We start from the raw sequence: 24,402 nt of genomic DNA on the forward strand, positions 1-24,402 counted from the left end.
TAGGTCGACCTAAATACAGTGTTCAGAGTGCTAAATTTTTCGTAGTCCTGAGTGACGTAGCTAGGTTGATCTAAGTTTTAGGTGTAGACCTGGCCTCATGAAATCAGAAGCCCAGTTTTGCAGATATAAGAGGATCAGAGAGACTTCTGCTAAGGATTCAGAGTTTCCTTCCGATGTCACCCCAGTGACATCAATGGAGGTACTCCTGATTTACCCCCACCAAGATATCAGAATCAGGCTCCCAGATGTCTGGGTGCTTAACTAAATTGAACCTGAAAGTGCTATAAGGGTTATCCATTGCTAACCGAGAATAGGGTACATTTTCAAAGTATTCAGCTCAATTTTAGCCATTTAGCCCATGCTGATTTTAACAGGAGTTACAAAACACACCCAAATGCTCTGTCCTCTCCCAGCTCCTTAGCCAGTCTCAAATGTCATATGCTCTACACATTCCATGCAAGCACAGTTGGCTGTACAGGCAAAATGCACACGTCCATTCTTAGACACACACACACACAGCCTTCATGGCCTACTCTCGCAGGGATACAGGACTGTAATCCAGCCGCTGCAAACGAATTATTCCTGTCCCAGTTCCACTCTAGCAACCAGGGGGAGTCCAATGCTAATCATAAAGGGCTAATTGTTAGAGCATCCACAGAAGCAAAGCCAAAACGCTTAGAGAGGCCGACCATATCAGTCTCCTAGGAACTCTGTGCGCGTATGTGCACTTAAACCAAAATACTGTACATTAGGCCCTGCGACTTTAAGTATAGCGCTGCTTATCCAGTCAGTCACAGCTACAGGGGAGTCTGCACAACCCTGGGTGGAGCAAAAGGGATGGTGAAGTAGCAGGCAGCACAAAGCAAAATCTATTAGCAAAGGGATTGCTGAGAGGGAAAGCTACAAACAAATCAAAAGATTTCAAGGAGAGAGAAAGAGGGGAAATTATGCCTAGGGAGAGTGCAGTGTGGGTAAAGGAATTCAGGGAAAAGACATAACATAAGGATTAGAGACCCCAAGGAGTACTAAACCCTGGGAAAAGATGCCTAAACTGCTGAATCCTCTCTGGAGTCAGTGTTCCGCTGTCAGAGGAGGTTATCTGCAAGCCCAGCATCCCCAAAGTAGGATCCATCTCTATTTCCTCAGGGAAATTTCATGAGGGGCTGACTCTGTGCTTCAGCAGCCCGGAAATCATGTGAGGCTGTATTTGCTAGGGAGTGAGGATGTATCAGATGCCTACTGCATCATGGGAGCTGTAGTTGTTCTGTTATGGCATGCCAGGTGGATGTCAAACCATTTATTACTGCACTAAATGTGTGTGGTGCTTGAAAAGGCATGTGTTATGTCTGAGGATCTCGAGAGAGGGGGTGGGAAAAAAGACTCTCTCTCTGAAAAGGTGGGGTGATGGAGGGTCCTCACAGAGGATAAAGCGTGCCCTGCAAGAGGAAGAAGGCAGGATATTTTCCTATGGATGCTGGGGAGAGCAAGAGGTTCTTTCTGAAAGAAGGAAAATCTCTTATTGGAGAAAGCAGAAAGGGTGGAATTGGAACCATTTTTTTTAATTTACACCACAGATTTGAAACTGCTTGAAACAGATTGATGACTATTTTCACACACTGTTTCACACAATTTTCATTTTTTTGTTGGTTTTTAATCAGAAACTTGGGAAGGTTTGAATTTTGAAGCTACCTTTTGCTCTGGAGGGGCTTGCTTCCTTTCAGAAATGAGTTCCTTCACATTGCAAAAGAAGCCCAGGTTCAAGAGAAAACTTCTTGAAACACAGTTGATTTTTCAGTTAAATAAATCAATTTTTTTAGTTTGTAAACAAATGGAGATCCACCCCCAGTCAATTTAAATTTTCACTGTAAATATTTTGCACACGTTTAGGCAGAAGGATGTGATGTTTCAGGATTTATTTCCCCTTGGGGACTAGACAAAGCAGTCATTAATGTAACAGATCGGCTCTACTTTTTGTTAGGCCAACATTTTCCACAGTATCTAGTGATTTTGAATGCCCTAACTTGACACACTATAAAGGGGAGCGATAGTGATCAGTGTCCAGCCTCAAATAACCCTTTAAAGTGTGCCAGGTTGGGCACTCAAGCCTTGAAACCCTGAGAATCACTAGCCCCTTTCAAAGCCTTCCCCTTAGTGCATAAAACAGACAGTAAAGTGATGAAACTAGCCTTTATACAGAGCCTGCATCCCCATCTATGGGCTTGAAAAGGTTTCTGATTCTGTACTAAGGGATATTGCACCAAAGCAGCTTTCACAGAAATTGCCAGACTGGATCAGGCCTAGCCTAGTCTCCTGCCTCTGACAGAGGTCAATACCAGATATTCCCTAGAGGAAGGTGTAAGAACCCTGCAGTATGCAGATATGAGGTAATCTGCCCTCAGGAATAGCTCTCATCCCTATCCCTAAGCATTAGAGATCAATTTAAGTCTTTTTAGGACTGCAGAAGTAGGTGTCCTGTGAAAGCAAGAGGAGTTAATACAAAGAGACAGAAATAAACTGTAAGGGCTACAGGAAAGAAAGTCCTGGAATATGTACAAAGACTAAAATTAGGGGAGTTGTTGTAGCCGTGTTGGTCCAAGGACATGAGAGAGACAAGGAAGATGAAGTAATACCTGGTTACTTTCTCCAGACCTGAGGAAAAGCTCTGAAGCTCAGAAGTTTGTCACTTCCAACAACATAAATTGGTCCAATAAAATATATTATCTCACCTACCTTGTCTCTCTCAAGTTAAGGGAGACTTTTGGGATATTTGGTAGCTAAGACTTTTTTAAGGGATGCCAAAAGATATTCTCGGGAGCACTAGTTCAATTCTGGGAACCACAGCGGATATTTAGTTGAAACTGAGGATGATTGATTTTTACAGAAACATAGAAACAATTAGAATCGAAGTGGGAGGGTAAAGAAAAAAGGAGTGGTGATTTTTATAGGTATAAAGAGAGGTAAGAGTCTGAGGGTACTGGAAATGGGGAGACTGTAATAGGCACTGCAGAGAGAGTTTGAGGTGAGAAGAGGTAGGGAAGATGTTAAGAGTGCAGAATGAGTTTGGTTTGGGACAGGATAATTTGGAGCCAGGAAGGATGCGTTTGAAGGAGAGTCACAAGGGGAATGACTGGAAAGGAATTAAAAGAAAGGAACAAAAGAAAGCCCACTGGCCCATCACTTCAAAAGCCTGAAGGGAAGGAAGAGCAGGGAACGGAAGGGAAGGAAGAGCAGGGAACGGATGGGTTAAATCTCAAGAAATAAGTTGGATTGGTCCTGAACCCAATTTCCGTATTTGGAGAGAGGGGGACCACTGTCCATGTGTGCACAAGTCCATTACCTCATTATTACAAAAACTTTTCTCAGCAGCTCCAGACTGGGTCATCTCAATGCTGAATACCCGTGCTAACACGGGACAGATCTTCCAGAAGGTTAAGGAGGACAGTGATGGAACAGTGAGGTGAGAGAAACATCCTCCATGTGTTATAGCAGGCAGCAAACATGGAATATAACATTCAAAGTATTTTCACTTCTCAGGAACTTCACTGTCCCGTTCATCAGCCAAGGGAGCAGGTAGGCAGGACCTTTAGGATAAATGCCTCAGATTCTGAGGGGACCCACACAAAGCAACAAACAGCAAGTGGCAGCACAGCGCATGGCTGATGACTGTCTGTTGAGGTGGCCTGCCTAGTTTCCTTGACAGAAGTTGAAGACCTCAAGTGCCCTTGAATAAAGCCCATGAGGAAGTAGGAGGGGGCCTGGACAGATTGTTCTCTCCAGGCCTGAAACTTTGGTGGATCCAAGCCCCCTGCCAAATCCCTCAATCCATCCCAGGGGGAGCACAATCCAACATTGTAAATTAAAGGGAAGAGGGTGACAGAGCATGCAGCAGTGCGAACTACTATGGGTTGAGGGGGACAGTGTGAACAGCACAGCAAGGTCCAGGGAGAAGTTAGGGTCAACGTGCGAAAGGCAGCAGCAGAAGAGTATAGCAAGAACCAGCCAGGCAGAGAGGGAAGGAGACTGGTTAGTACTGATTACAGTGGCTGACCTTGTTATGGTGCACGGTGTGCTGGGGTGACACATGCTGCCATCTTATCACTGGAACACTCACAAATACTCTGCAGCTGGCCAGGAAACATGTGCAAAGGAAGGTGGTGGAGGAGGAGGAATACACAGCTCACAAGGAGCACTTACACCAGCACAGTCACCTGCAGGAGTAGGGAGGTCTGTCCGTGCTCCAGTATGCTCCCAGCAATCAGGGAGAGATGCTGCCAAATCCACAGGGAGATGGGAATCCCAGCGTGGTTACACAAACGCAGCAGCTTTGGGGCGGAAGCAGCACAGAGATGTGACCTCAGATCCCACTATGGAGAGATGCAATTCCACAACTATGATGGATCTGGGTTGTTTTGTTTTTTAGGCACTGGCGTTTTGGCCCCAGAGGGAAAGAGACATGATTAGGCTGATCAAAGGGCGGCAACGGGGAAATTTACGAAGGGTTTGTGCTACGTGCAAAGAGGCACCGATGTCTCTTCTCTGTTCTCAGATTTCTTCTCTTGGGGGAGAACCAATTTTCAAGGCACAGCTGCCTTCGGGTCTCTGCTGAACTTGCCGCTGCCACCACAAGATAAGATGCAAAACCCGGAGAGATTAGAGAAGAATTTTGGACCAGAACCAAAAGGATTTGAGGTTAATAATAATCAGAATCATATTCTCATAACTGGGCTTAACCAACATTAGTGTTTCTTTCAAGCTAACCTCTTCCCCAGAGTGAAGCTGTCTCATCTAAACTGCTTTTTCCACTTGTGTCTGGCGCCTGCAACGAAGGGTCAACTTGAACCTTTGGAGTGCTGATAGCAGTGGATTTTTTCACGGCTGAAAGCAAGGATGCTAGGACACTCAGAGGAAAGCCCCGGTTAGGTTTGTAGAGGAAGAGCCAGAGGGAAAATAGTCCAAGTACTGCTGATCCATCAGAGGGGTTTCTTTCTTCTCCTTCCTCCTTCCACCTGGATGCATGGGATCCTAATCCCCCAAGTAAGAGAGGCAGCTCAGTGCAAACTCGAGTCAGCAAGGTGCATCCTGCACACTTTCTCTTTGCCTTCTGCTTGCTGACTCATTCGCAAGAGTTGCTTTCCCCTTCCCTCCACGCAGCCAATCAGCACATGGCTGGCTCTCATCCCTACGGACACATGGGCTGGCCTAATCACTTCCAGTAACCCCCAAGGCAAGGCTAGAAAATTAGGACCTCACGTGGTGAGAAGCAGTGCCAAGGAAGGAGGAAATCTTATGCCAGGATTTTTCCCTAGGAAAAATCAAAAGCTCTTGGGCACTGACAGGCACTGGGAAAAGGTAAATGTCATTGATGTTAAAGAACATACTCTTCACAGATTTCAGCAATGGATGAGTAGACACTTCAGGAGAGCAGTTAGCAAGAGGAGGCTTTATATTTAAAGGTACAGCAGTGAACAAATTTGGCTGAAAAAAAAAACATGAAATCTCACTGGAAACTTAAGCCACCCTGCAATGGGATACTTCTAACAGTCTGGGTCCTAAAAGGCCCCCTCAAAGACAGGTTTGGCAGGGGCACTAAGTAGTATCAAAGCCCACTACCTTCATTTTTTCCATGTCTTCTGGGGTTTGGAACTAGATCTGGAGGAGGGTTAAGTGGCTTAACCCAGGTGTCTCAACCTTTTCCTTTCTGAGGCCCTCCCAATATGCTATAAAAGCTCTAGGGCCCAATGGGGGTGGCTTGAGGCTCTGAGCTTCAGCCGTTGACCCCAGTTGAGAACTGTTGACTTAAGGAACAGAGTACAGCTGGTATGGGTTCCCTGCAGGGCCTGAATACCTAGTTATTCCCTGGCAGGGACACCAATTACAAAGGATATAGATACACAAATTTCCCCCAGTGCTCTGCATCTCTATCTCTTGTATGTGGTGTGTCTTTGCCTAAGCCCAGCTTGGCAAACATTTATGTGCCTTGGTGACACACAGCGCACGGAGCATGTCAGAGGCACTGGCAAGCATTTATATGTTGCCCATAAAATTGGGAAACACTGATTTTGCAGAGGTACTGCACACATAACAAGGGGACAAGCTGGGCACAGAGCTGCCAGCGGTCTGAAGACGCTGAGCTTCAGCCGTCGACCCCAGTTGAGAACAGTTGACTTAAGGAACAGAGTACAGCTGGTATGGGTTCCCTGCAGGGCCGGTGCAACCCATTAGGCGACATAGGCGGTCACCTAGGGTGCTAACATTTGGGGGGCGGCGACTGCAGTGGCTGGACCTTTTGCCACCTCTGTCGGGGGCGGCATTTCAGGGGCGGGACCTTCCGCTGCCTAGGGCGGCAAAAAAGCTGGCGGCGCTTCTGGTTCCATGGGGGACAAATACTTCTGTGCCCTGTTTGGTAAGGTCTCTATTTTTTTTTCCAGGTTGGAGAAAGTTCTTACAATATTTTTCAATTATTATTTTCCTTTGTTTCTGAACCTCTGTTGGTGGTGGGTGAATCTGAAATGACTGGATGATTTAGTTTGGAAAAGCATCCTAAAACTCTGAGTTCTCCTCTCCTACCTCTACACAAGTGGAATGGAAACGCAGGGAGAAGGATCCTTTGTTTGTGAGGCGTCTCACACGTTTGAACCGTATTCTGACTGCCATGAACACACGGAGGTGCATGTGCAGGTGTTTGGGGGAGAAAATACAGCATTTTGCCAAACTTCCTTTTATCTCAAAAGAGTGTAATTCAGGTTTGCTCTTGGGTTTGGGTGGGGCGAGGGGAGGGGGACTCTACACTTTCTGCTCTACTTCCATTCTCCTTATATGGCCCTTATCCCCTTAACATAGTTCCATGTGCCTCCCAAGTACCCCACCTGTGGATCCCAAGGCAGGTACGACAGCCTGCTTGGGACAGGGCAGCTTGGATTCACTGAGGGGTGATGAGTGTGCTGTAAATAAGGGGCTCTGAAAGACTCCATAAGGACAACAGTGCCTTCCAGCCAGATGGAGAAAGCTATTCCCAGAAGCTCCTCCCCTACTCCCTCCTGCCCCACCACGAAGCTGGAGCAGCAATACTGTCAGGCTACTTTTCTAGCTATAATCATCAAAAAAAGCCTCTCTAAATATGGTCAGCAGGTGGAACGCAACTACACAACTGCCCCTTCTGCACTTGCAAACAGGCAGGCATAGGACTAAGACCATCTGAGCCAGTTTCTCAGACCTGGAAACGAGGCATTAAAAGCATCTTGTCATTCCCCCCCACACACACACACACTCCTGTGTATCAGGGGCTGTGACGCAGCTCAACTTGACTTCTGTCAAACTTTCTCCATGTGCAGTGAGACATGCAAGGGACATCTGGAGGCTTATCTATCCAAACAGGGAGACACTGGGTCCAGTGGAAAGGGAACTATGTTGGGAGTTGGGAGACTGGGGTTCTTGTCCTAGCTTTGCCAATGACCTGCTGTTTAACCTTGAACAAAGCACTTCCCCTTTCCTGTGCCTCAATTTCCCCACTTGTGAAATAGAGATAATGACATTGACTTACCTTTGTAAAGCCTTTTGAGATTCTCAGATAAAAAGCTTTGAATAAGAGCTAAATGTTGTTATTACTGTTATGTTCCCATGGGATTTAACAATAGGCATGCTTCATTTTACGATACCAGCTTGAAACAGTAGCCTGTGAAGTCCAGCATCTCGCCCATGCCAGATGCATTAGAGGAAAAAGCACCCATAATACATTCTGCTGATTGCCAGAGGACCTGAGAATGAATTTTTGAACAGAGCAATCAGCTGGATACCCTGAAGCATGAACTCTGTCTGCACAACTACAGATCTGTCATAAAATTATCCATCCCCCTTAATTTCATAGACCGCACTGGACTTTTCTAAAACTCAGGTCCATCCACCCATATAAGTGGCAACTGTGGAACTCCTCAAGACGGAGGGATATCAGAGCACAAGACAAGGCTCTACAAAAGAGACCTATCCTGCCAGGTCTCCTCCCTGCATCTTACCGCCACAGGACAACAAGAGGGAAAGGGAAGGCTTATCCAGTCCCCCAAACACTTCCCAGCCATGCTGGAGAGAAGACACCCTACCCTCTTTCTCAGATCATTGGTCAGCACATCATGGAGGGGAATAGGAAGGATGATAGAGATGGGGGGGATGGCATAACCTTGCTGGGGGCCATCAAATTCCAGAATCTGTGCTGATCTAATGAAAGGGCTATGAAAAAACAGACCCTATTCGGCTGAGAACAGAGCGTCCCAGGAGCTCATATAATGAGGATGACAGATCTTTCTCCTCCTGTACTGGATTCATCTCCAAAGGGCAGCTGGGGGCTTCTGGAGCTGGGACACCAGGTGCAAAAGGTTCCAAGCTTGGCAGAGAAAGGAGGAATTTATCTTATTCCAGCCGCTTGTCAAACCTACTTTACCTAACAATGCCGGGCACAGGCAGGCAGCGGCACGCGCTATAATTAACAGCCCACCTCGGAGACATTGGAGGGAGAACAATCCTGGCGTAGGAGGAATTGGGAGCAGGTGATCTTTGCGCCCTGACAGGTCTGCCAACCGCAGCAAATGTGCCGGTCCTAGCGGATCAGGGCAGCTCTCATCAAATCGCTATAGCCCATTCCTGTAAGTGCCAGCAGAAAGTCATACCATGGGCTGTCTCAGCAGCAATGAGAGTGTGACAAAGGGCAGGCTACTGGCACTGGTACCCACTGAGGATTATACTCCTTCATTGCTAACAGAGGGGAGTTGCAACCTTCAGATTTGGACTTCGCCAAAGCTCAGCTATTTGGTACTGTACCCATAAGGGTCAGCAGATTTTGAATCTGGATCTGAATCCAAATTTTCCCAAAGTTCAGGGCAGGAGTGTGTTTTAGAGCCAGAGATCTGGCCCCATCTCTCATTAACCCCAAACTCACACCGCCCTCAGGCACACACACAACCAACCATCCCAGCCCCAACACAGACAACTCAAACATACCAGTCTAATAAATCCTGAGCCATGCAGGGGATGTGCAAAGGAAAATTAAAGGAAGTTACACAAATAAACTCGTGGTCAGCATAGGGTGGTTTGGTTAATGATGGATGAACCAGTTCACATAAAATATTAACCAAACTGAATGGCCACACATAACCTTTCCCAGGTTCATCTCAGACCCAAACTACCATCCAGAACACAATCCCAGCACCTTTTCCCAAATTCATCTCAAACCTGAACTGCTCCCCAGAAGCCAGCCCTGCACCTTCACCCAAACACCATCTCATGTTTTTTTCCAGGTTTGAAAAAATTGGGTTAATTTTTCCCTCCTCTTGTGATTTTTCATATGTGTGGCAGTTTCTTTACAGGCCAGGACTGGGCATGGAGCAGTGACCAGGCTTGGGGTGCTTATCTAAACCTCCAAAAGGTTTGAAGCTCACCCATTATTCCTGGAGATATCCCTACTTCCACCTCTTCACTTCCTTTTCACCTTCAAAGGCCCCACAAGAGGGTAAAACCATAATCTCCCATAAATTAGCTGGAAGAAGGGTCTCTCCAGAGCTCAACTATGCTGGTTCTCAGTCCACCAAGGGTCAAGAGGAGATCACCAGAGGGGGATTTGGGGTGCTCCTTTCCTCTGCAGAGGATGAGTGCGTGTGTGTCACCATGCTTCTGCATGCTGCCAGTCCAGAAAGCTCAGGACAAGAGCTCAGCAAGTTGCAGAGCTGCAGACAGACGATACCCTTCAGTGTCGGTCCAGGTGGGGTCGCAAAGTCTCGCATGCCTGAGCTGAGTGGATTGGAGATGTGTGATCCACATCTGGGTACTCCCTCAAGGCTTTCTCAATATGCACAAACCCCTCTTGCCCCAGATCCCTTAAAACACACCCCTCCCTATTGAGCTGGGCAGGTTCAATAGGCCCAGGAACCTTAGCACAGTTCTGACAAAGTCGCTCTGAGGTTTGCAACAAAGCTCAACTGATACAAGCTGCACCTGACTTGGGGCTTTACTGGGACCACTTCTGCTCAAAATCTGAACTCAGACCCATCTCTTGGCAGCACACTTGGAGCCTATTCTCCTCAAATTTTACACTGGCATTAGGCAGCAGCAGCTGCCTCCTATTTATCCCCCTCCTCCAAAAGCACATCCATTCCTTTTCCTTATTAATGTGCTGGGTTGCCTAGCTCAGAGTAATGCAGCAGCAAGACATCCACCCCTGCCAGTATATGCAGATGGCAGCATTCCACAATCATGTTGGCTGCCTGTCAATGGAAAATAGACTCCCTGAAGCTGTGGGAGTGGCAGTGGCAGTGTAAGACAGTCCCTGCTGTGCCTCCATTCACAGGAGAACAGTGACAGGGACACAGGTTGTTACCACCACGTCTCTCAGGGATAAGGGGAAACAGGAGCAGGCAAAGATTGGTGTAAGGTCCATTGGGAGCCTCCACTTGCTCCCATCAGTGTAAACCAAGAGCAGCTCCTTGGAGGGACTTTAATGGAGTTACACTGGTGTAAGAGAGAGGGGGCTCAGAGCCTGCTACACCAGGGTTGGCGGCACATGGGTACTGCACAGACTTGGGCAGGTGATTAATCTGTAGTCATGATATGATTTGTGAACAGAACGTTCTACCTCTTGCCCTGTCCTGAGATGAACTGTTCTTCTCTGCCCTCCCATTTTGGTTCTCTCTCTTATCCATCACCCTCTAGCTGTTGTCTATTTCTCTCATCTCTCTTCCCCACCCCCTCTGTCCATTCCTCTCCATTCCCCTCACCTATTTCTCTCCTCCCCTTCCTTCCCTGGACTTTTGGATGCTAAGGGAGCAGCACGAATGGTTCTTGTGTGTATGAGCTTAAGGACTGTACTTCCCGCTGGTTCAGTAGCATGGCATTTACACTTTATTTAAGACCGCTCTCTGCTATAACCCTAAGGGGTGCCTCAGGGTCACAATAAAGAACAAGCCTGCAGTTCAAACAGAAGTGAGCAAATGAGTGAGCCTGAACTTGCAGTTCAACAGGGGTGAACAGTTTGGTGTGGTTTGTGTATAACCCCAGTTTGATGCACTAGCTTAATAAACTCAACAGTACTGTGTACTCATCTCACCCAGGCCTCCGGGGGTTCTCCTATTCAGCCCTAATCAATCTTCGGGCCACTCTGGGCTAAGATCATCTGGGCATCACAAATCATCTCCTAGGTGCTCACATGGCTATCGCACTTCAGTATCCGAGTAACTTGCAGACATCAGTGAACCCATCCTTACAACACTCCTGTGAGCTAGAGAAGGGATTCTCCTCCCTATTTGATAGATGAGAAACTGAGGCACACAGAGATGAAGAGACCTAAACAGGAAATCTTGACAGAGGTGAGAATAGAAGCCAGGTCTCCTGGGTCCCAGGCCAGCACCTCAAAATTAAACTCTTCCTAATTTGCTTTGCTAGCTTTCCCCTTCTAGGACTCTGAATACACCTGCACAGCGTATTCAGCCACGTCTCTCATGCCCAGACACCTGGATGCACAAACATAATACCCACAGACTCCACCCCAGCACAGGATCCAAGCTCAGCCTCACCCACACCTGTCAACTTACATGACTCGGCAGAAGGAGAGTTTTTTCCTCAGGGAAGACACACGCAAGTGACAGACATGCTTCACTGCTGTGCTGCAGGGGACCTTCTCAGGGCATGGGTTCTGAGCCATGGCTGGGCCCTGTGATGCACCAGTCAAGTCTGGTACCTACATCCCATGGAGTAGCAGTAGCAACAGCAGCAGCCACAGTGGTCCAAGTGTCTGCTTCCAATACCAGGGCAAAGTCAGTGTCCTGTCTGAAGGGATCCGAGGACGTCAGCCCTGTGTGAATCACAGCTCTGAGTTTATTCGTCCTGTCGAGTCAGGTCATTGACAAGTTAACTCGACTGGCAAGATCCTTGGTACCATCTTTGTTGCTAAGTGCAGGCTGGTAATTAAGACATGGCTGGACACAGCCAAGAGATCAGCCCTCCCCAATCACATCTTCCTTTCTGGTATCTTTCCACAGTTGCCTGGTAGGTCCAGCATCCCTCAGCTGGTGCCTGGGATAGCCTCACCTCCCAGCAGCTTCCCATGTGTATCAGAGTGGGTGCAGGTCCTCTCTCTCTCTGTCCTAGTTCTGCAGGAATGAGATGGTGCTGCGTGCAGAGCTCTACCTATGTGTGATGTCAGATGCGGTGTGCTAGGGAGGGGGTGTGGGAGGGACAAGGGTGCTTGATCCTGGCAGGCTGCACAGGGAAGTTGATTCCACAGGGGGTATGAACTTGCTTTTTGCTATGGTCAGCAATAGCGCTGAGTGCAGGATCACTTAAGACACATACACCAGCAGGCTCAGAAAAATTAAGGCCATACTGGAAGTGTGCGCAAGCACTGCCTGTGCCACACAGGTGCAAGCAGATACGTATAGGGTGACCAGATGTCCGGATTTTATATGGACAGTCCAGATTTTTTTTATCTTTCCTTACATAGGCTCCTATTACCCTTCACCCCCTGTCCCGATTTTCCACATATGCTGTCTGGTCACTCTAGGTACATAGCAGCTGGAAGATGCTTTTAAAGGCCTGTTCTTTTGGCATGTGCAGTGAGGAAGGGGGACCTGGGCTGCTTGTATTAAGATTTCCCCAAAAGTCACACAAAACTTTTAATGCAGTTTGAAAAACATCACAATCTTCCCCACCACCACCACCACCTTTAATTTCACACAATCTCATCACCCTCCAGGTGCAGCAGATTCTGAATAAGGAGGTACTGATGCACTCAAGAGGCATGGCCTGGCAGAAGCGGTACTGATGCTACATTCACCTCAGTATAACAGAGGCAGGGGTGACTGGCAGGTTGTTCTCTGTAAGTGCCCCTGGGCTCTGGAATGCCCTCTGACCTTGGTCTGAAAAAGCCTGCATCGGCTGGGTTTTGAGACATGCTGCAGGGTCTGTTTGTTTCCTCTGGACTTTCCTGAGAGTTAAGGGATATTGAAGCACTAGCTGGTGGGGTAGGTGGTATTATTTGTATTCAGAGATGCTGCTTGGTAGGTACATACAGCACATTGTAAATAATGAGCAGGATACTCAGAGTCTGCAAACGGGGACTCTTTGCTGTTCTTGAAAGAAAATAAATAAGTTGCATGAGAAAGATCTGCCTCACCCAATGTACAGTCCTGGCTGGCAAATTCAAGATGTTCATAGACCCTGAACCAGAAGCTGAGCCTCTGGGTGCTTATCTGGATCAGGCCAGACTCCAAACCTTTAGAGGTTTCCCCCATCATTCATAAACAGCATAATGCATTATACAAAACTAAAAAAATGAATGGGACTTTTTGTCAGCCCAATGAGCGAGAGCCACTGCTCCCCAAGGAGAGATTACACCATTGCACCTCTGCCCTGGAGCCTGACATGATTACAACTGCAAACAACAGAAGCAAAGGCAATTTAGCAGCCCTAGATTTAGGTCAATTTAAGATTAGTCTTGTCAGTTAAACAATACATAAAAATTACTTGGAATTAAACATAAACAGCAGCAATTTTGAGGTCACCTTATGAGACACAGGTCACTGGGGATACTGCCACCGCTACTTTATAAGGAGGACATGGATATCTTTTACAATGGCTATACATAGTCAGCACCTCCGCTTTGCACCCCATCTGAAAGGTGGCACCTCCAGCAACCCAGTCCAGCAGCACACCAAGACTTTGGCTCAGCCCGGGCTCAGAAGGGGACCCCACTATCCACTGAATCACCAGGACACTGTTTCTTTCCATACCTGGAGGCCGCCCTGCCCTGACCTATGAAATCCCAGACCAAGGTGATGTGACTTCACATGTTCCCCAGCATCAGACAAAACTCAGATAATATCTATGCACCTGTCTGCTTTGCTGTCAATTTCCCTGTGATCTAGCAGTATACAGTGTTCTCAGCTAGTAAATTATGCCAGGATCAACAGCACCAGAGAGACTAATAATTGGAGTGAAACATATTGAGGAAAGGATTAGCTACAACTAGCAAGCACTAGTTCTGAGCCAAACATTCTGTTGGATTATTAATTAGCTCTCTAGGGCTGGCTTGTTCTCTCCTGAGTGAGTCAAATCTTAAGGTCCTTACTAAGCTTTTATTCAGTCCTTACTCAGCTCATCTCCCATTGAATTAATTAGGAGGAATTTGACTTCAGCAGGAGTTTGGCTTAGTAAGAAGGACCTCTGATCCTGTGAGAGGAGACAAGGTGGGAGAAATGCCTCAGTTCATCCTGGAAAGAAGCATTTCCTCCCTCATAACGTTTTTAATGCCAGCTGTGTCTTAAGGGGCTATGCACTCTCTTCTGCAAGTATAAGAGCAGCTGGGACTAGTAAACACAGAATACCGTTACCCTTTGCAAAGTGTTTAACCATCTAACCTTGTACGCAAGGTCATAAACACCCAATCAGCAGCCAGATACTGCCTTGGAATATATTCATTCTCCCTTTATCACTGCAGCTCACAGTTGGAAAATTAACCAAGTAAAACAGCATCTGACTTTATAAACCTGCTCTCTGTGATTTTGATTTGGAGTTGCCTGCATGTCTTAAGAGACACTCTGGTGGGGAGAAGGAGCTAGGAGGAGGGTGATCTCCAGTGTTGAGAGGTTGAGGGACAAAACCAAGGATTCTTGGTTCTGTTCCCATCCCACTCATTGACAGACTGTCTGGCCTTGGGCATGTCACTTTACCGCTCTGTCTCTCTGTGTCCCCATCTGTATAAAGGGGAAAAGCAGAGGAGGCAGCAGGGCTCGCCTGCCTTCCCATTCGCCGCCAGAGCCAGGGTGAGCCTGGAACACTGGCAGAAACTAAAATCAGGTGTTGACTTGTAAAGCATGGAAATCTGAGCTAGATGCCATCAAGGGAGAATAAAACTGGAAGCCTATGCTAATCACTCTGCTTTAGCACTTCATGAAAACTACCACCTACATGCTGCACATAGACTGCTAATTCTGAAAGGAAAAAAGGTTCAATTTAAGGGTCTGGGCTTTTCTCACAACCAGGGGTGCTGGAAACTTTTTTTTATAGTGGAGGTGCGGGAGAGCCATTGAACCAAAGAGTAAACCCATACTGGAAATCACTTCAAGCCAGGCAGTGTGACAGCACCCCCAGTGCCCCTAGGTCCAGCACCTATGCCGTGAGTGAAGATTACTGGGGTTTAGCAGACACCAGTGCAGCTCATATTGGAGAGTGAGTCTTTGCTAAGAGCCTTTATCGTAAGTGTCTCTTCCTAAAGGCTCATTTCTTGATGTTACCATATGCAAGAAAGATATCAAAAGCCTTCGATTGTCAGACTCTGATTCTATGCTATTCCTAGGAGGAGCGAAAGCCACATTGACTGACCCCAAAGCTGAACCATGTGGTAACAGAGTAATAGGACCCAGTCAATTTAAGAAGTCAAAGTTCAGGTGTAATATAGGACTAGAGGCTGTAATAAAATCAGGGTTCTAGACTAGGACAGTACAAAAGAGTTTGCAGTAACAAAGAGCCTATAGCATAACAACTAATTAAACAATATGCAAAGATTTTATAGGTATTCATTTTCAGCCTCTTTTGTACCAATGCTGCAGCATGAAGGTAGAATAAATCCACCCCAAGAGTGGATTTTTTTATTAATTTTGGGCTTCTGGAATTTCAAAGAAATCGTTATACAGCTGCTGGATCTCTGCCTTGCATACCGGATAACTGACCCCAACACAACAGACAGAGGAACAGCTCAATCACAGACTAGGCCTGGTCTACACTTAAAATTAGGTTGACATACATATGGCACTTGAATGTGAAAAATTCATACCTCTGAGAGCCATAGTTATGGCGACCTAACCCAGTATAGATGTGGCTAGGATGACAGAAGAATTTTTCCATCGACCTAGCTACCGCCGCTTGGGGAGGTAGATTATCTACCATGATAGAAAAACCCCTTGTGTTGATGTAGGAAGCGTCTATACTAGGGCACTACAGTGGCATAGCTGTGCCGCTGTAGTACTGTAGTGTAGACATGGCCTTAGTCTCAACACTAGCCTTGCAGAGAAATCTGGGAATACAGTTCCAGTACAAATTTAGTTGGTTGTTTTTTAAGGGTAAGAGGAAGCTAATGATCAATTGGCAATGGTGTTTTGTTTGGGTAAAGGGTGGAAGATAAATGTGAGGAAGGTTACTTTATAGTTTTGACTTGTAAAGCACATGGAAAAAACAATTCAGTTTCCAAAAGCAACACTTGTGCCAGTGGGTTTCTTCCCAGTGCTCACAACACTAGTGCTGCTAGGAAAGGGGGGAAAGTATCTTGCATATTGACTAGAACTATGCACACCCAAAAGTGGATAAACCCAAAGACTAGGTGAAGCTGAACCTCAGTGTGTACACCCTGAGTTTACACTGGACCAGTAATGGTATGGTAATGACGTATCATTTATGATTTATCAGGTAAGGGGGCCTGAGTACAAATGAACATCAGGCACGTAAGTAACTGGGATGGCGACTGGGAGTGAGGACCTCCGGAGTTCTAATCCTTCCACTGCCACTGCCTCATTGTCTGGCCTTGTGCAAGTCATTTACACTCCCCGGGCCTCAGTTTCCTAAAACATAAAATTAGGAAATGGCAATTACCTACTGCAGCGGTATTAGAAAGATTAATCAGCCAATATTTTTACAGCACTTTGGACTCTTTTGGGGTGCGGTGCCATATTTTTAGAGCCAATTCGTCACCTCACTAGAATGGGACAGAGAGGTTCTGAACAGCAACATAGAATCAAGGAGACTGGCAACTAGCTCGGGATGCCTCTTGCCTCAGTTTTGCTGGATATAGGAGATAGTGAGAACCCCCAGGTAAAAACAACCAATCAATCTCCACTCTACAGCACTTTCCACACCTCCAGCGATACCATATTTGATAATTTACCCAAGGAAACCCACTTAAAGGCATGTTAACAGTAATAGTAACATAACATTACTTTACACTTACATAGTCCTTCTGATCCAAGAATCTCACAGTGCTTTACTGGATGATAAATATCATCATCCCAGTGTTTCACATGGGGAAACTAAGGCACAAAGAATGACTTGCCCGAGGTCACAGCTGGGAACAGAATGCAGGTCTCCTCACTCCTAGCTCTGTGCCCCTATGTCGCTTAGGGTATGACTACACTGGAATAAAAGACCTGCAGCATGGCCTGGCTCAGCTGACACAGGCTCCTGGATCTTGGGCTCCAGGGCTAAAAATTGCTGTGAAGACGTTTGGACTAGGGCTAGAGCCCAGGCTCTGCGACTCTCCCACCACAAAGTCCCAGACCTTAGGGTCCAGAGCCTGAACAGTCCCGCAGTCCAAGCCTTACAAGTCCTAGTCAGTTGACCGTGGCCAGGGGTGTTTAATTGCTGCGCAGACATACCTATTAGGTTTAGGCACCCAGCTACACACTTCTGGCAACCTCTTTAAAGCTATGTGAGAACAATTTGCATTTTAGACAGAAAAGCAACCCATGTAAAACAACATATAACAACCACAATACTCAATCCATGATGACAATCCTTGTCAAGCCACACAGGGAAACTAGACCATGATGGACTGTTCTCTTCCTTAAACTGACAGGTATCTCCTTCTGCCTCCTCTTTTCACAGACATCCCTCCTACTTAACATCTTCTGATTTTCCAACACATTATTCTCTTTTCCATGATCTCACTGTTGACCCATCAAACACCTTGGTGTTCAGACTCCAGGAGCCACATAAGCAACTGTTCAATGTAAAATACATATACTATCCATATAGGCATGTCGCATCCATGAACTATCCAAACTGTCCCACCCATTTAGAATTTTGCTTTCTTTCTTATCTTCTTATATGCTGTGGCAATATTCCAGACATCTCTAGATTCCCTCCTATGCAGCAGCACTCAATCACATTCATGTATTATCAGTAACTGATCAGATATCAATATTATTAACATTTGCTATGTTAAGAGGATCTGGTCAATATTTTCTATGGTTGTAGCATAACCTGCATTTATATACAGTGGTGCTTGCTGCATGGGCAGTGTTAACTTATACATATTGCTACCTGTGTCTTCAAGACACCTGCACTTAGTGTGCAACCTGTACTGATGGTGTCACTTCTGTTTACAAACATTATCTACATTTGATGTGTTACTTGGTTTCATATTGTTACCTCTGATTGCCGGTTCCTCCTTCTGTGTTTCCACTATAATTAAGTTTTCCAGTTTTAGGTTTAAACTGACAACATCCCAAAGCAAAGTATACACTAACAAATACCCAACATTCACTGTATTTGCAATGATGAAAAGTGTTTGCAGAGAATACTCTGATGACATTGCATTCTTGGTGCAAGTTCCTCACTAGGAGTGCAGGGCTTTAGGGGATAGGGATTGGAGGTGTTACTTGTTAACATCATTCAAGAAAACATAGTTTTACACTTAAAATATGAGCCATAATTTGCCTGATAATAAACAAACCCAGCAAGCCAATACTCATGTTCAGGCTGAGTGAGATTACCGTCATCTGGATAGGCCTACCTTTCGTCACGCATTCGGGGACTCAGGAATCGGGATGAATCGTCATCATGGCTGCTTTGCTGGCTACTCTGCTGGCTGCTGCAGAAAGAGACGGAAAAACATAAGCAGTTAGAGCTCTGGATGGTCCAGCTGCTTTACTCTCCTAAAGAAAACAGGAACAGAATTAAAATAAACAGAGTTAGGACTTGTCTACACACTGATTTAACTGAATTAGTTGGAAAAGTAGTTTAGTTAAACTAATGCAGGTCTCATTGTGTGGACACTCACTCTTAAATCAGTATAACAGTGTCCGCACAGAGTTGCGCCAGTGTAATTATATTGATCAAAAATAACACGTACAGGTGTACATGTGTATAGACCAGGCCTTAGGTTTGCAAGTAAGAGAGTAGCAAGTTTATAGAGAGTGTGTGTGTGTGTGTGTGTGTGTGTGCGTGTGTGTGTGTGTGTGTGTGTGTGTGTGTGTGTGTGTGTGTGTGTACACTAAGACTCCCCCTCTTTGTGCAACCTGCATTACAGCCACCTGGATCATTCCTCCCAACCAGGAGGTTGTCCTAGCGGATGCTTGCCCAAATGGGTGGAAAGAGCAAAGCCACAAATCCCTTCGCCCAAAAGGTAAGCCACAAAACAGTACTGCAAATTACTTCCAGTTGCAGAGCAAATAGGGAGCCGCACCAACAGTTATGTGCTCCTCTAGTGTTTCTCGTAGGGTGGAACACCTCCGCATCACCACTTACTATGGGCTGTGTGAAAACACGATCAAGCCCTGTGAAACCAGCACAGTGCAAACAGTTTCACTCCAGTTGTGGGGTTGTGTTCAGTAAAGCAGTGAGAAAATATACAGTGGAACAAAATTCAACACTCATCAGCTTTCCTGGTTTCTTACTAACCTTAGACTTGCTGGAATGTTTGCAAACTCAGGGCCAAGTCACGAGTAAAAACGTCAGGGCTTAGACTCAAGTAAAACTGAGATTAAGTCTGTAGGAAATACAGACTGATGTACAGTGTTAGTGGAGTCTGTGTGAAACTGTGTACTTTAAAAAAGAAACCACAAAAATCCAGGGGTGTGGCTTCAAGTTCTTGAGGTCAAACACCAAAACCTAAAGGGGACCAGGGAGATGTAACATACTTGAAATGCAAAAGTGCTCCTAATGGACTGAAACCTGAGAGTCTCACACAATAACCTCCTTTGCCTAGGGATTAAAAAAAATTCAATAACAGCCTTTGCAGATGATCTTTGAAGAGGATGCCATGGTGCTATGTCTGACTGGTTTCATATGGCTTAGCATTCAAAGCTTGACTTGGATTCCTCATTAAAAATCCTCTAACAAGAACTATGCGGGTTTTATTTGCAAATTAAAAACACTCCCACGAAATGTCATTGGGGCCTAACATTACAAGTGTACAGCACATTGGACAATGTAAGGGGAAGACCTTATCACAACAGATCCTAGATACCAGATGGTGACTTGCTCCAATCCTAAACGAATTATTCATTCCAACCCTAAGGTCAGAGCCATCTCTGAGCAGCAGTCATGCATCCAATGAAGTGGGTTTTAGCCCATGAAAGCTTATGCTCAAATAAATTTGTTAGTCTCTAAGGTGCCACAAGTACTCTTGTTCTTTTTGCTGATACAGACTAACCGGCTACCACTCTGAAATAGTTTTCACTGAGCTCATATAAGGCTTTCCTCTCTCTGCATACCTAGCACATCTTTCTCCAGTGCTTAAGGGATGCATTCATTCCAGCTCAGTGTGCCTTGAATTGCTATGTTCCCCAATCTACTGCCATTATATCTAGTAAATACAGTGATCCCCTCCCCCTGCCAGTACCCCACTGGTACTGAAAATGGCCAGGGGGGAAAGTGACCAGTGGAGCTGAATTTCAGAGGGAGAGTTACAAACTGAATCCACAAGATGTCACTGTTTGCTTCCCAACTGCCAAAATATTGTGCAAAGCATCACACGAGGTTTGTATTATCCCTCCAAACAGCTGCGACCTACAATCCTGGATTGTGCCTGCTCTGGCCAGCAGCCTCAGGGCCCTTCTTCCAAGTTATAAAATTTCACATTTACAGAGAATTCCTTGTCAGCAATAAGTAAAGGGAAATCAACAAGGGAGAATGTATCATGCCATGTGCTGCCCAAAGATGTCCAACGGCTTTCATTTGCTTCAGGATCCTGTTCAAAATTGCAGCTATCCTTATGGATTCATAAGAACATAAGAATGGCCACACTGGGTCAGACCAAAGGTCCATCCAGCCCAGTATCCTATCTACCGACAGTGGCCAATGCCAGGTGCCCCAGAGGGAGTGATCTCTCACCTGCCATCCATCTCCACCCTCTGACAAACAGGGCCAGCTTTAGGCCTATTCCACTAATTCCCCCGAATTGGGCCCCACGCCTAAGAGGGCCCTGTGCCCAGTGAGAATCCCTTCCCTGGCTAGAGGCACCTTTTTAATTTTTACTCACCTGGCGGCACTTCAGGTCTTCAATGGCACTTCGGCAGTGGGTCCTTCAGTGCCTCTGAAGACCTGGAGCGAGTGAAGGACCCACCGCTAAAGTGCTGCCGAAGACTCAGGGCTCCGCCCGGTAAGTACAAGCCCCACGTGTTTTTTTACATGTGTTTTTTTTTTAAAGTCACCCCTGCTAGGGCCCCGTCAAAACTGTTCAAATTGGGCCCCGCACTTCCTAAAGCTGGCCCTGCTGACAAACTGAGGCTAGGGACACCATTCCTTACCCATCCTGGCTAATAGCCATTAATGGCCTTAACCTCCATGAATTTATCTAGTTCTCTTTTAAAACCTGTTATAGTCCTAGCCTTCACAACCTCCTCAGGCAAGGAGTTCCACAGGTTGACTGTGCGCTATGTGAAGAACAACTTCCTTTTATTTGTTTTAAACCTGCTGGCCATTAATTTCATTTGGTGGCCCCTTTTCCTTATCCACTCTCTCCACACCACTCATGATTTTATATACCTCTATCATGTCCCCCTTTAGTCTCCTCTTTTCCAAGATGAAAAGTCCTAGCCTCTTTCATCTCTCCTCATACAGGACCCATTCCAAACCCCTAATCATTTTAGTTGCCCTTTTCTGAACTTTTTCTAATGCCAGTATATCTTTTTTTGAGATGAGGAGATGACATCTGTACGCAGATGTCATCTGGGCGTACCATGGATTTATATAAAGTCAATAAAATATTCTCTGTCTTACTCTCTATCCCTTTTTTAATGATTCCTAACATTCTGTTTGCTTTTTTGACTGCCGCTGCACACTGCGTAAACGTCTTCAGAGAAGTATCCACAATGACTCCAAGATCTCTTTCCTGATTAGCTGTAGCTAAATTAGCCTCCATCATATTGTATGTATAGTTGGGGTTCCCTTTTCCAATGTGCATTACTTTACATTTATCCACATTAAATTTCATTTGCCATTTTGTTGCCCAATCACTTAGTTTTGTGAGATCTTTTTGAAGTTCTTCACTGTCTGCTTTGTTATTAACTATCTTGAGCAGTTTAGTATCATCTGCAATCTTTGCCATCTCACTGTTTACCCTTTCTCCAGATCATTTATGAATAAGTTGAATAGGATTGGTCCTAGAATTCTGAAAATTTACCATTTATTCCTACCCTTTGTTCCCTGTCTTTTAACCAGTTCTCAACCCATGAAAGGATCTTCCCTCTTATCCTATGACAACTTAATTTACGTATCAGAGGGGTAGCCGTGTTAGTCTGGATCTGTAAAAGCATTAAGAATCCTGTGGCACCTTATAGACTAACAGACGTTTTGGAGCATGAGCTTCCGTGGGTGAATACCCACTTCGTCGGATGCATGTAGTGGAAATTTCCAGGGGCAGGTATATATATGCAAGCAAGAAGCAAGCTAGAGATAACGAGGTTAGTTCAATCAGGGAGGATGAGGTCCTGTTCTAGCAGTTGAGGTGTGAAAACCAAGGGAGGAGAAACTGGTACCCTGCCAACCACACGCGTGCACACTCCAACTTTCCTCTCTCTGAAAAGCTATCAACGTATCTCTCTTCCTCCTACTCAAAGCATATTGTATATTCGATGTTGAATTCTAAAAATTATATTGTTGTAATTAATTGCTTCTACTACTAGGCTACTGGAATAAAGTCCTTTCCATCAAGCGGTTTAAATATTTAAAGAGTGACAGCCATCTTAAAAACCACCCTGTAAATATTTTACCAACTCTTATTGCAAAAGACATCTGAAATTATTTGAGCTGAAAGAGATCAGAAGGAAAAATCATCTCTATTTTTCAGTCTGCTTGCTTTGTGCACTTGACACAACTCTCGACATAAACAGTTCTGCTACAGTAGGTTCCTTCTCTTTGTGTGGGCTTTACACACAACAACAGAGAAAAGAGACAAAACATTTTGCATATGAGAAAAGATGGTTAAGCCTCCCCCATAACTGACAGGCTGACTCGAGGGCAGGTATAATATCAGATTATAACATTAATTTAATTTTAAATCAACGAGATTTGAAGCTGACAGTGCTCCTTTTAACGACTCCCAAGATTCTTGTCTAGATACTAAAATGGCCTGAAGTTGGTTAGAAAACTTTGAAACTTAAGAAATCAGCAAATGCTACAAAACAGCAAGGTCCTTACCTCATTCCAAAGCTTTATAGCGCACAACAGAAACTCAGACAAGTCTCTAAACCTTTGGGGTATGCAAGTAATGTGGAGGTTGAAGTTTGACAAATGTGGCACCTCCTCAGTTGGGGTACTGTGGTCAAAGTCAGTTCTCACTTAGGCTCATATTGTGATCATTATTTTAAACCTCACAAACTGCTGAACTGCTTAAATACAAATTAACTGAGCCATTTAACCATTAAACTGTTGATGTATCTTTCTGCACTACAAGTGCTACCGCCGCACAGCTGCGAGGCTGCCGCGAGACCACCATAGTGCTGTAGCATGACACTTGCTGCAGTGACAGGAGGGGTTTTTCCTGTCGCAGTACTCAATCCACTCTTTCAAGAGGCAGTAGCTAGGTCAATGGAAGAATTCTTCCTTCAATTTAGCAATGTCTACACAGGATCTAGGACAGCTTAATTAGATCTCATGGGGAGGGGGAGAGTGAAAAATTCACCCCCTGAGTGACGTAGCCAGGTCCTAGCCCAGTTTTAGTTGTAGACCAGGCCTGACTGAGAGCCAAGGGCCTACAGCAAACCAGCTTTAACTTGGTCCCCAAGAGAATGGAGAACTCCCAGGCTAAATCAAGTCTACCTAGGGGGCTTGAGGGGAATGCCAATCCTAGATCAGATTATTTTAAATCCATTTCCTGCAGCATTGTATACCTTTAGAAATGATAAATCATGTTTTGTTTTGCAAAAGCTGCTGCTGTGTCACTTCAAAGTGATACTGCTAACAGGGACCCAAAGGAAAACTTCTGCAGGTGCCAAGCACACTGGGCCTGCAACGTAACATGGTTGGAAGCCAAGAGGGTACAATTTGGAGAGCAAGTCAGTAGAGCCCTGCAGATATACACAGACCATATTTGCGGATCGGAGGCAGATACGAATTTTGTATCTGCGCAGGGCTCTACCAGTCAGAGACCAGTTGGGGCACAAGATTCCACCCCAAAGAGAAGCAGCGGCACAGATCTGTTACTTGAAAGAGGTACACTTAGTGGACTGGAAAAGGGCCTCAGACAGATGCTAACTCAGCAGACTGGGTGCAAGGGTTGCATACAAAGTTTTTCATCCATAGCCCGTGTACTGTGAACTCCAGGTCATGCGTTTTTCTCTCTGACTGAAAGATACTATTTTCTGAAGCCCTATAGAAAAGACTTCTCTTAGTTTTTAGCTGTAAACAATGCAAATTTCCCATCAGTTCAAGATA

The 24,402-nt window shown here is 45.6% G+C and overlaps 1 protein-coding gene across 1 annotated transcript in view; it reads right to left on the reverse strand.

Annotated features, from left to right (window-relative positions):
- Positions 1 to 24,402, reverse strand: part of GRAMD1B (GRAM domain containing 1B) — a 205,079-nt gene that overhangs the window by 102,169 nt on the left and 78,508 nt on the right. Inside the window, 1 exon segment of the mRNA XM_030538132.1 lies at positions 18,539 to 18,616. Coding sequence (XP_030393992.1) covers positions 18,539 to 18,616 — 78 coding nt within the window.

The sequence above is a fragment of the Gopherus evgoodei genome, chromosome 19, assembly GCF_007399415.2.
Source record: "Gopherus evgoodei ecotype Sinaloan lineage chromosome 19, rGopEvg1_v1.p, whole genome shotgun sequence".
In the NCBI taxonomy this organism is placed as follows: Eukaryota; Metazoa; Chordata; order Testudines; family Testudinidae; genus Gopherus; species Gopherus evgoodei.